At 39.2% G+C, this 13,976-nt stretch overlaps 1 protein-coding gene across 4 annotated transcripts in view; it reads right to left on the reverse strand.

Annotated features, from left to right (window-relative positions):
• The window catches only part of LOC125459526 (Wilms tumor protein homolog), an 83,074-nt gene that overhangs the window by 16,176 nt on the left and 52,922 nt on the right, over window positions 1-13,976 (reverse strand). For all 4 annotated transcript variants that reach the window (XM_048546056.2, XM_048546055.2, XM_048546058.2 and 1 more), the window contains exon 5: window positions 11,501-11,651. In XM_048546056.2, coding sequence (XP_048402013.1) covers window positions 11,501-11,651 — 151 coding nt within the window. The remainder of the gene's footprint in view (window positions 1-11,500; window positions 11,652-13,976) is intronic.

Genomic DNA, 13,976 nt, shown 5'->3' on the forward strand with positions numbered 1-13,976 from the left:
CATGTGTAATCTCTGTCCTATCATTTTCAATCTCTTGTCATCATCACTTTAGAATCCCTGCAGTGTGGAAACAGGCCATTCCACCCAAAAAGCTCACACGTTTCCCATTGCCAATCCACCTAATTTAAACACCCCAGCCAAAATGGGCAACCCAGCATGGCCAATCCACATATCTTTGGGCTGTGGGAGGAAACCTGAGCACCAAGCAGAAACCCACGCAAACACAGCGAGAATGTGCAAAAATCACACAGACAGTCGCCCAAGGGTGGAATCAAACCATGGTCCATTGTGCTGTCAGGCAGCAGTGCTATCCACTCGGTCACCATGCTGCCCTTCTTGTAATGTTATAATGTCTGAAACTAATCACTATTTATGCCAATTTCTAGATCGAAGACATTTTAATGGTTGTCAAGTCCATTTATCCAATCAAATGCTCTACAGCCATACTTACAGATGAAGTTCACAGATTACATATAACAAAATACTTACGATGAAATAAATACATGGTTGTCCCAAACTAAAACATTACTAAAAGAAGACAGAGTTGAGACTTCTTGCCTTGGACTAATAAAGGTAAGAATGTAAGATGCCAGCCTTGGAAAAGGAGCACCTATTGCTACAGTATGAGAAGAAGTGCTGATTGGTTGTGCCACCACAGAGTTGCTGGAGGAACAGTTAACTGGGAATATTTTTAGGGTTGAATATTATGTTTTATTGACTAAGTCAGAGTTACACAATTTCTTTGGAGGCATTTCTCCACAAGGTTCAGCATGTTTGCCCACTGTATCTTATCAAACTTGCCTCGTTAACTACATACCCTGCACCAATAGCATCCTTCATGTCTAATTCTGGCCCCTTCTTACCTCTCTTGCTATTCCCAGAACAATGGTAGTTGGCAGCCAAAAGACTGGCGTCCATGAGTCAATGCCATCTTTACAAGACAGCTGTGCACCTGAATTAACACTGGGGTTCTGAAGATGCCCTACAGTCAAGGATGTTTGCAGAAGATGTTGCTGAAAGGAAAGATGACACTGTGATTCTTCAAAAGGGGTCTGGAGGTTCTGCTAGATAGGGTGGTAAAAAGGAGAGGCAGTCTGGTCTGAGGTCAACACCAAAGTCACTGCACTCCCTACAGTCTAGAGGAGTGGCCAGCAGAGTCTCAAGGAAGTCAATGACCTTCTCTGCTGTGTGAGATATGAGCACTCGTTTTTCTCCGTTACCTCACACTCACCCTATCTCTGCTATTCTACCCACCTGCCAACAAGACTCATGCTCTACCATTCCCTCGAGTGCCTGCAATTCGTTCCCTCACTTGCTGTTATCAGCCCCAACCTCCCAAAGCTCAAACCCAGCTGTGCTGCCTAAGCATTCCCTTGAAACATTTCATATCTTACGCTCACCTTCACTAACAGTGAAGTTATGCGATCCACGTTGATTTCATTCAATTCTTCCCTTCCATTACAGGAAGACAACCCGCAACAGGGCAGAAAGAACTTGTATAGAAGAAGGGATGCCTGATATTATTAGGCTGTCACCCCATAAGAGGACACAATCCTGGCCTTTACAGGAGAAGACCAGGACTGGTCCGGCAGAGATGCTGAAACATGCATGTTCCACAAACCCAGTAAGTACCACATTTCATTCCACTGCAACTCAGACAGTAACCCTGCTGTCAGCGTCACTCATTGGCACAAGACTTCTAAAACCACAGGCTGGAAGAAGAGTCATACTGGGCTTGAAACATTAACTCTGTTTCACTCTTTGCAGATTGTTAAGCATGCTGAATTTCTTCTGTACTTTTTGTTTTTATTTCATATTTCCAGCATTTTACTTTTATTTGAGGGAAACACTTTAGAATAGCCCGAGATTGAGGACCCCCACAGGTCTGTGTTCATACAGTTCATGACTCTCTCCCCTTAAAAGTCCTAATGTCATTAGGTCCCTGAAGTCCTATCCTCACATGTTGAGTTACTTACGCCCAACCTATCCGACTGTGGGTCACAGCCATTTTTTTCTCCAACACCTACTTTCAATTTCCAAGATAATGGAAGGTAACAGTTGAGTTAATGCTCATCAGGAGGTGGTAGTTGGCAGCATCCACTTCTATGCATCAGTGAGGTCCCAAACCTCACTGATCCCATAGGCTCCGCACTTCCTCAGGTTCCACCCAAACTTCCTAAATGTACCTGCACTGTCTACCTTTCCCACCCATTCCAGGCATTTGAGATGATCATGAAACAAGCATGCTGCTGACCATGAACAAAACCCACCCCCTCTCATATGATTCCCCCTTCCGATCCATGTTTCACTATATCCATCATTGCAGATATTGTTGGTACCTCTCAATATGGACCTATGTGGAATTCAGGGGGAGAACTTCCCTAAGATTTTGAGACATGTCTGGCTGCTTACTGCACATGCAGTATTTCCTACAGAAGCTGCTGGCACATGATGCAGGTGTGATATTGACTTAGCACACTGCCATACATCAAGACATCCATGAGCAAGGCAACATGCCTGATTGTATGACCCCCAAGGCAAGGCATGGATGCTGTGAGCATGCAGGTAGGCATTAAGTGAGTGAGCAAGCAAGCAAAGATGCAGTCTGGTCCAATCCTTCAACTGTGTGCCCATCTTGTGGGCAAAGTGTCTTAGCAGCAACCTTTCAATGCTAGTTGCAGATGGGCAAATCTGTGCTTCGAGAGCACACTGTCAGTGTATCAGAGAGGTGCCATGTTGATCTTGAGGGGTTGACAAATGCTGGATGCTAATGTCCATGGATGGGCCATGCATGTGGCTAGAACCCCTGGAACATATGCTGAGATATTGTTTGTTCATACACAACACAGAGATTCTTCAGAGTAAGCATAAAGCTGAATTTTTCAGGTATCTGCTATGGTTTCTGCATCAAATTTTCTCAATGTCTAGCTGGTTTGTGCATTTGGTAGGATAGAGAGCAGAATTTTAATAAAGTGATTGTTCCTTTAAGACCCTAAGACATGAGGTCTTAGCTACAGAAGTCGACCATTCACACCATCAATTCAACTCCACCGTTCTATGAGATGATGGTTGAACTGATAATCCTCAATTCCACTTTCCTCCCTTTTCTCCATTACACTTGATTCCTTTACATATTAAAAATGTGTCTATTTCAACTTTGAAATATATTCAATGGCCCAGCCTCAACAGCCCTCTGTGGTAAAGAATTCCACAGATTCACCACCCTCTGATGAAAAAACATTTCTTCTTCATCTGTCTTAAGTAGGTGACTCATCCAATTCTACCTTAAATGTCACCATAGCAAACTTTTCTGGAGATTACAAGGTGTAGAGACGGATGAACACAGCAGGCCAAGCAGCATCAAAGGAGCAGGAAGGCTGACATTTCAGGCCTTGACCCTTCTTCAGAAAAAAAACCCTTCCATTTTTGATCTCAAACCAGGCAAGTATATATTCATCAGTATACATTTTGGAATTCCGACAGTTCCAGCTGCTACAAGATCACCTTTGGAAAGTGAACCATCAACACACTGTGGAAGCTTGATGCTGAGATTGGGCAGATTAAGCCACCTTGTGTGAAAATAGCTTCTCTGACCAAATCATCCCTCATTTTATATCACAAAGGACTTATGTCCATCACTTTTGGCTCTGAACAGTGCCTAGTCTGTGCCAGATTACTTTGGAAGATGAAGCTGTCTCAAACGTTTTAGCAACAGGAAAAGTTATCTGTCTCATATTGATACTTTGCAGTGAACACCCAGGTGCTTTTCACAAGTACTAGGCTTCAACACACCAAAAAGATGCCTACCACTCAAATAAATAAGGTGATATAACGTTTCATTGTTAGCTTGATGCTAGGTACATAGGCCATACATCCGAGTGACTGGTGGACTGGATCAAGCAGCACATTCCATTGAATCCAGAGATGTCGATTGTGCTCAACTAGCCCTTGTTTACAAGTCTCAGAACACCATGTCTGACATTAGATATTATTCTGCTGTTGGACAACATTTAATAAATAATCTGAACTGTTCTAAGAATTACATTGTAAACCAATCTAAAATTACCAACTGGCCTTGTAGTGTGATGCTTCTGCATGTGCTAGAACCAAAGTATTTTAGTACCTAAACCCATCAGGCAAACCATGGGGCAAAAGGAATTTGTACACATTGTAAATTTTGCATTGGGAAAGAGGTCGTGCAAAGTGCCAATCTGTTGCATTCCCATAGTAAAACTGTGCCCAATCAGGACCTACCTACCTGGTCTGAGAACTAAAATTGACAGACAACTTTTCTGGCTGTAACTTCTTGGCAATGATAGTCCAACTATTCAGCAACTTCTCATGCTGTTTTCTTGTGCCCTAGTCTTGATGAGTATGACAAAAGGCTTCAGATTGGGTTTTAGCAACGTTAGACCTCATTGATTGCAAAGCACTTTGGGATCACCTGAGAGTGTGAAATGTTTTCTTTGTATCACTAATTCTACTGAGTTTAAACCATGTTGAATAATCTTTAATCTGTGTGGAGCTCGTCTCAATGGATCAGATGTGGTGATAATCCATTATTACTGCTTTGGATTAAAGGCATCGACCAGGGAAAAGCTTAGTCAGTTGTCTCAGAATTAGATATGCGTATGTTTTCCTTTTCATATTCTGGTTATGTTTTCATTTCTGTTCTATAATGTCTCTTAATTTGTGTCTATTTCTTTCATTGAAGCCTTGGGAGAGGAATGATGTATGACCACAGGCGCAGAGAGCAAGACTGAGGCCTCAAGGCACAATATGAAAATACAATGGACAATGCAAGAGTGACCGCATCCCAGTGGAGGCCTTCATGTTAATAGAGAAATATGTTTTTGTTTCATAGTCAACGCAACTGGAAGGATGGCAAACTTCCCTTGGAACTGTCAACAATTGTCCTAGACTTGAATCATCCACTGATATCTAATAGTTACAATTTACTGGGTTTCCTGAAAGCAAATGATGGACTCAATACCTTGCCACAAATTGTAGATATTTACTTCCATTTGGGCTATCATGTCTGTGCTAGGTATGTGAATAAGCTTCCTACTAAATTCCATTCCTCTCTCTTTTCCCCAACCTCCTTTTCTTATTTTTCATCAATTATTCCACTGAGACGAATGTATTCTACTTCAAATGATGATAAAGTATTTAGCTTTCCAAAATTCTCAAGTAATTTCCTAATTTCTCTCTTATTTCTATTGCATTCATATTAATATATCCTCTAAATACTGACCCACTGAGCAAGGGAAATATATTTTCTCAATTTACTTTACCATAGACTTCAATAAAATGTTGACCAAACCATTCATCTCACATGATTTAACAAATGCTTTTTGATACTATCTTTTCTAGTTTGTAAAGGTACTCCTTAAAACTATCCCATTGACATTATTGCTCTACTGAAAATAACTGATGGGACTGTGAAATTTGCAGTTTCCTCTAAAAGCTGAACCATCACAAACAGTACAAAGATTAAGTGCATAGCCAACAGAGTAACATGTTGCAACAACTACTCTATTTGTATGATCAGTTTTGTAAAGGAAAAATGATAACAACTTGTGCAAAGGGAGGACTAATCATCCCTTGCAGTTAAAATTAAAAATAAACATTGGCATGAGAATGGTCAAAAGTCACAAATAACTCATAGTGGAATGCTGCTCTGACAGCTTCAAGAGGAAATGCCAGTAGCGTGTGGAAAAACATTCCCATAAACTCATCACTTTCTGGAATTGGTCAAGTCCAAATCTTCCGCACGGATGGTGAAACATTTTACTGACTATGCCCTCCACCCACGACAGTGGATAAATTAGGGAGGGACCAAGAACATCAAATTTAACTGCTATGTAATCATCCTAAGAGTCAATTGAGCAATCTCTTGCTAGACTCTGCCAGCTCTGTTTGCTTTAATTTATACCAAAAATGTTTTAATATTCCTTATTGACTCTGTTTCAGCCAGAGCAATTCATGTTCAAACAACCCGCTACAAAAAAAACTCTATTGACCTCTTACAACTTCATTTCATTGTTCAGTAGGTAATTTTAAATTTATGATTTCTAGTTAGTGACTCACTGACCAATGGAAATTTTTTTTTCTGTTTTGAAGCTGTCAGAATTTTCCAAAAAGCTGAATGTCTCTTTCAAATATCTTTTTAATCTTCTCTATTCTAGTAAAAAGACCCCCCAAATGGACCTTTTTCATTTCCAGCATTATCATAATGAATCACTTTTGCACCCTACCCAGGGCAATGGCACAAATGGACTGGCATCCAGAACTAGACATAAGAGCAGCCTCACTAGAGATTGGTAGTTTGTTAATTATAAGTTTTGACTGATCTGAAACATGCAGCTAGGTGGAATGGAGTTCTACTCTGAAGGTACCATTTTAACCTGTCTCAGTTTCAGAGTTTGCCAACTTTTCCCTTACATTGGTGGCTGCCTCAATGAATGTCTGAACGGTTAAGAATAAAAGAAGCAGCAATAATCACCTGCTGTAGGATAGCAATTGCATAATAATATTTAAAGAAAGGAGTAATTAGATTTTAATTTAAAATAGATTGCATAAAAATTCACACTCATATCCTTCCCAATCATGTTGCACAAGAACATGAGAAGTAGGAGCAGGAATAAGCCATTTAAACCTCAAGCCTGACCCACCGTGCAACAAGATCATGACTGATCTGCCCCACAAAAACTTCTGTTTGCCCCAGCTTATGATAGCCTTCAAATCCCTGATGTTTCAAAAATCTACCTCCTCTTTAAATACTTTCAGTGATCCAGCCTCCACAACTCTGAGGTTGAAAATTGCAGATGTTGACTACCCTCTGGGAGATGAAGTTATCTTCACATCTCAAGTTTAAATTAGTATTCCCTTATGCTGTAACTATGCCTTCTAATTTAAGATTTCATCACTAGTGGAGATATCCTCTCAATATCTACACTGTCAAGCCCCGTAAGAATCTTGACTGTTTCAATAAGATCATCTCTAACTCTTCTAAAATCAATAAATGAAGGCCTAACTTATCAAAACCTTCATCCCAGGAATTAGCCTAGTGAATCTGCTTTTGAACTGCTTCCAATGTCAGGATTCAGGGTCCAAAACTATACACAGTACCCCAAGTTTGGCTTCACCAACGCCCAGCACAGTTATAACAAGACTTCCATATTTTTAAACCCCCATCCCTTACCAGTGAATAGCAAAATCCATTTACCTTCTTAATTACTTGCTGCACCAGCATGCTAACCTTTTTGTATTCCATGCACAAGAGCATCTAGAAACCTTTGTGCTGCAATTGTTTGGGGATTCTCCATGTAAGTGAGGATCTGCCTTTTGATTATTCCTACCAAAATGCACAACCTCACACCTTCCTTCATCACATTCCATCTACCACGTTTTTGCCCACTGTTTCAACCAATCTATTTCCCTTTGTTGATCCCTTTCATCCTTATCACAGCATGCTCTCCTACCTATTTTTGTACCATTGGCAAACTTGGATGTATTACACTACTGCCACCTCCAGGTTATGGAGTAAAACAACATGAAAACTGGCCCTTTGGCCCAAATGGGTCCATGCTGGCCATGGTATCCACTCAGATAGTTCCAATTGCTTGCATTTGGTTCTTATCCTTCTAAACCCTCCTCATCCATATACCCGTCCAAATGCTTATTAAATGTTGCTATTGCAGTGCCTCAACCACTTTCTCTGGCAGCTGATTCCATATATGTACCACTCTCTGTATGAAGAAGTTGCCCCTCAAGTCCTTTTTAAATCTTTCCCCTCTCACCTTAAACCTACGTCCTCTAGTTTTCAATTCCCCATCCCTGGGAAAAATACTATATGCATTCATCCTATCTATGCCTCTTATATACCTCAATAACATCACCTCTCATCCTCCAATGTTCCAAGGAATAAAGTCCTATCCTAGCCACCTCTCCCTATAACTCAGGCTTACTAGTCCTGGCAACATCCTTGTAAATCTTCTGTGCACACTTTCCAGTTTAACTACATCTTTCCTATTAACAGGGTGGCCCAAACTCTACACAATACTCCAAGTGCAGCTTCACCAACGACTTATACAACTATAACATAACGTCCCAACTCCTATACTCAATGCCTCAACTGATGAAGGCAAGCATACTAAATGCCTTCTTCACCACTCTGTCTACCTATGACCCTGCTTTCAATGAACTATGTACTTGTACTGCTATGTCCCTCTGTTCCACAACATGCCTCAGGACTTTACCATTTACTGAACAAGTCCTACCTTGGTTTGACTTTCCAAACTACAACACCTTACACTTCTCTGCATTGAATATAGATATTAAATAATTGAGGTTCTGGGAATGTTCTTGTCACATTCCATTTCTTATGTCTTTCTAACCTGAAAAAGACCCATTGATCCGGACTTACTGTCCTCTATGTGTTAACCAAAAATCCTCAATCCATGCCAATAAATTAGCCCAATACTGTGAGCTCCAATCTTGTGTAACAACCTTTTATATTGCACTATGTCAAATTTGGAAATTCAAATTCACTACCTCAGCTGGTTCCCCTTTCTCAACTTTGCTTTTCATATCCTCAAAGGTCTCTAGTAAATTTGTTGACATGATTTCCCATTCACAAAACTATATTCACTCTGTTTGAATGTGTTAAGCTTCTCCAAATGTCCCGATATTTCTTTCTTAATAATAGATTCTAGAATTTTCCCATTAACAGACATTAGGTCTATTGACTTATTGCTTCTTACTTTCAGTCTTCTTCCCCTCTTAAACAGAGATGTTAGCAGTTTTTTGTCACATTACTGGTTTCCAATCTGTTGAAATCCTTCCAGAATTGAGTGAGTCCTGGAATATTTCAACCAATGCCTTTACTATCTTAGCAGTTACATCCTTCAAAGCCCTTGGATGCAAGCCATCAGGTCCTGGTGACTTGCCTCCCTATGGTCCCATTAGTTTGTCAAATATTTTGTATTTCATGACAGAGACAAAGCAGATTAAAAAAGAGAAAACGAGGCTGAGAGCTTGACATGGTTGGAATGCACTTGATCATTTACATTACATCACAAATCATATAATTACTATGTGAAGTGAATCGTAAATGTGTTCATGAACTTATTTATGAGTTTAGTGTGGAAGGAATGCCCTTCTCGTAAGTGCAAAAAACAATGGTTTATGAATACCAAACAAACATGAATGCATTTGCACTCTCACTCCAGTTATTTTTGTTTTGAACTGTTAGATATAATATTTCCACCTTGTCAGCAAGCTTATTCCATTTGATTTTCCCACTAGAGTTCTTACTTCCTGATATGACAGTATTTTTCATGTCTTGCCAGTACTCATTGCTGCAGCCATTGATTCTCATCAACCAAATGGTGCTCATAATGACAGAAGATTATTTTCTTCTCTTCTGTATGATTTTAACATTAGATTTCAGTTGTTGCTCATGGCAAGACAGTGCTTTACCAATTAATAAGAAAAAACTCCACTGTGTTTGTTTATGATCCTCTTGTAGCAAGTACATAAAGAGCAGATCTTGGCCAGTCATATAAATAAATAAAGCTGTCTTTTGGGTAAAGAGATTGGGATTTTATCATTGGCAGGCATTTAAACCATTAATGGCTATACGTTTTTTTAGACATTTGGCAAAATTTCAAATAGGAAATTTGGATTTCAAGGTAATATGTCCCAAATCTCTCATACACTGGAAACAATCCTGGATAAATATCTCCATTCATGAGGCAACAATAACTCACTTCTACCTTTGTCACTCATGAATTATTTGTGGAGATATTTATCGTATTACCATAACATATTCTACTTAGCGCACTTGGGTAGATTTACAACTCAGTGCTACAGCCCAGGAATATCAGCTGAAATGGTTTTTGATGTCACCTTGCCCTTGAGATGCTGTACTTATGGAAATATAGTTTTTATTTTTATTGGTGATTTCCCAAATAAGCATTATAAATTACATCCCATCCTTTTCAGTGAGCGACAGTGGGAGAGTGCTGAGTGGAGTACCAGGAATTGTTTCTTTGTTATTCCTACTGTTGCCATTTTCTAATTGCAAATAGAATGGTAAAAATTGTAGATGATGCTAGATTAGAAAGCAGCCTTGAAACACCTAAATGGGACTTCTAAACATTAAATGGCTGAAAAATTTAAAATGGATTAGTGTCTATCGGATAAATGAATGAGCATTATATTGAAATAGTTAAGGGTAAAGTTAAAAAGAAATGCTGGGACTTTTCAAGGCCTAAAATTCAGCATCTCCAGTAACCGCAGGAAAACAAACAACAAAGCAAATTGTATTCAAACTGTGTTGTGTCTTAATCAGAACAATATTAAAAATTGCAAAGAAATACTTCAATTTACATAGTGCATTAAATAACCTCAGGATATCCTAAAGCCCTTTATAGCCATGAAATACTTTTTAAGTTGTAATGTGTTCAGGTAGGGAAATGCAGCAATCATTTTACAGGCTCCCACAAATGATGATGTATTAATAGTAAAGTAATCTGTTCTCTGTGATGTTCAATGAAAGATAAACGTAGGTAGGGGCATCAGGGAAAATGTTCCTGATCTTCTTCAGTATAATACTATGGAATGTTTCACTGCTATGTAAGAGAGCAGAGGGGCTTTAGTTTAACTTCTTATTCAATAATATGGGACTCCCATGGCACAGCATGAAGGTGTCAGCCAATATTTCCTTTTTTGCATCCATGTAACGAGAGTTAGACTCGAACACATAACATTCTGACTCAGACATGAGATTGCTACCAAAAGAGCTATAACTATGAGTCCACTTCTAACCGCTCGTTTAGAGGAATCATCAAGTTACGGCAATGATGAGTCACCGGAAAGATTACTAACAATGGAGGACGGGATTGATTATAGAGTTTGGAGAAAACCTGATCTGAGCCTTTAAAAGAGGCAAAGGAGAAGTGACCTGGAATTGCATTAAATGGTGCAGGAAGGTAGATACAGACCACTTTGAATGAAACCATAGCTTTAAGAACATATGTTCCAAACAGCAAAATTTAGTCCTGATGTTTGGAAACTCTTTTGTACTTAAAGAGAGTCAATACATGTGCTACATATTTTAAACCAATGGAGCGTGCTGCCCTTACTTTCAGTCAGGAGTTAACCATAATTGTAAGGCATCGGCTTCTTTTACAATGGGCCAGTGAGCCTCCTTACAAAAGGTCTTTCCAAGTCAGGAGTGTTAGACAGAATATCCACTTCTTGGACCCTGATCATAAGCTTAAAAGAGCCGAGTTGAATGGGACGTGAACTAAATTCCACTCCAATTATTAGTTCTATCTTCTTCTGTCATCTCTGGCTTCCAAAATTTTAGGAACTCCCTGCATCCAATAACGTTTAGGTACAATTGCCACAAGTGATCGACAGAAGCTATTAAATATTTGTATTGCCTGTGCTTGTTAATTATAGAAATCAGCTGAGAACATACGGCCATTACCTGTGTGTTTCCTGCTGTGCATCTGCAGGTGGGAGAGTTTGAAGTAGCGTTTATTACACCCAGGATAGGGACACATGAATGGACGCTTTTCATTGGCTTCTGCGTTTGCTCTGACAATGGTTGGTGCAACGCCCGGGACCCTCCGAACATCCTGAAACAAGAAACAAGAAACACAAATGACTTTGGTCAAGTTAACAATGTTTCAGCTCATCTCTACCCTTGGTACATTGGAAATAAAATGAATTAGGGTATAATTTTGCATTGCAGTACTTAAATCTCAAAAATGTGAAGCTAGCTTGTTTGGCACAAAGATTCAACAGAAGCACATCTAACCTTTTTTTTAAAAACACAGTCAGTGAATCTTACAGCACAGAGAGACCATTCGACCATCATGTCTGTGCCGTCTCTTTGTAAGATGTATCCAATCAGTCCCACTTTCCTGGAAATATTTACACAAACCCTACATAACCATTTCCTTTTTATTATCTAATTTACTTTTGAAAGTTACTGTTGAATTTGTCTCCACAGTCCTGGCATCGTGAACCCTTTCAGGCAGTGCATTCCAGACGCAACTCATTGCTGCATAACAGTTTTGCTCCTCATATCCTCTTTGTTTTCCCAGGGAAACAGTGTCCATAACATGATAAAATTCAGAATTCTGATGGAAAGGAAAAAGGTGAGTGGACAATAACTGTTAAAGTTAATTAAGAACTGAGAAAGGAGTTCAGCAGCAAGAACAGTCAAGGAACAATGGCAGATATTTAAGAAAATAGTCCATGATTAGCATACATCCCAGTGTGAAAGAAAGATTCTAATAAGGAGATAAACCATCCATTGTTAATTATGCAAGTTTAGGATAGCATCAAATTGGAAAAAAAAAGTACATTGTGGCAAAAATTAGTGGATGTCAGAGGAATGGGAAAGTTTTGAAAACCAATGAGATAACCAAAAAAAATTACAAAAATGGAGAAGGTAAACTTTGAGGGTAAACTTACAAGTTACACCTAGTCGAACATTAACAGCTTCTTTAAAAAGGCAGAGGGGGGCTAAAATTAACATGAGCCCCTTCGGAGATAATAATGCAGAACCAGGAAATGGCTGAGGAGTTGAATAAATACATTACATCAGTCTTCACAGTAGAAGTTACTTGTAATATTCCAAAAATACTAACTAATCAAGGGGCAAAAGGAAAGGAAATTGCTAAGGAAGAGTCACCAGGCTCGAAACGTTAACTCGGATGTTTTCTTCACAGGTGCAGCCAGACCTGCTGAGCTTTTCCGACAACTTCTGTTTTTGTTCCTGATTTACAGCACCCACAGATCTTTCGGTTTTTAACGAGGAAATTACCGTGATAGCTACAACTAAAAAAAACTACCCTGGAAACTAAATGGGTGTAAAGACTGATAGATCCCACGGACATGATGCCATGCTTCCTTGGATATTAAGAGAAGTTGCTATGGACATAGAGGATACACTGGTAGTAATTTTCCAAGTGTCCCTAGATTCTGGAAAATGCCAAAAATTTGCCAATGTGATATATTTGCTTATAACGTGAAGGAGTGTTTAAAAGGACAGGCAACTATATGCCAAGCTTTACATTCATTATTAGAAAATGTTAGAGTCTATTGTAAAAGATGAAATAGCAGAGCATTTAGAAATATGTACAATGATCAAGCAGAGTCAGCATGACTTCATGAAGGGAAAATTAGACCTAGCAAGTGTATTAGAATTCCTCGAGAGGGTAACAAGCAGGATAAATGAAAGAGAAACAGCAGATGTAATATACTTAGATTTTCAGAAGGCATTTGTTAAGGTTAGTACATGTTAGGTTATTTAATAAGTGAGAGTTTGTGGTACTAGAGGTAGTATATTAGTTTGGATAGAGGATTGCTCAACTAATAAAAAAGTGTGTTAGGCCAAGGAGGACATTTTCAGGATAACAACCTGTAAGTGGTGGAGACCCACAGGGATGAGGCCACTGTTATTTGCATTATATGTTATTGATTTGGATGAGGAAAGTGAATGCACTATAGGCAAATTTGCAGAAGACACAAAAATGGGTGGGAATGCAAAAGCTGAGGATGACATAGAGAACTGAGAAAGTTACAGGCAGGTTAAAGGTGTGGGCAAAAGCTTAGCAGATCGAACATTATGTGGGAAAATGTGAGGTCCCATATTAGTAAGAAAAATAGCAGGAATAATTATCTTTGAAATGGAAAAAGGCAGATTATTAATCAGTAAGGGAATCTACAGTTATGATAATAGGACAGTTGAAGATCAGCTATGACCTCACTGAAAGGCAACACAGATTTGACGGTGTGAATTGTTTCCTTCTGCTCCCACGTTTTACAGTCTTATGGTGAGCAATTATTCTAAATCCCTGTTCTGTGGTCATTGCCCTCCTGTAAGTGGAAATATTTTATCCTCTTTACTCCATAAACCCTTCAAGATATTGTACACATCTATCAAGTTTCCT

This window comes from Stegostoma tigrinum, chromosome 17 (assembly GCF_030684315.1).
Source record: "Stegostoma tigrinum isolate sSteTig4 chromosome 17, sSteTig4.hap1, whole genome shotgun sequence".
NCBI lineage: Eukaryota > Metazoa > Chordata > Chondrichthyes > Orectolobiformes > Stegostomatidae > Stegostoma > Stegostoma tigrinum.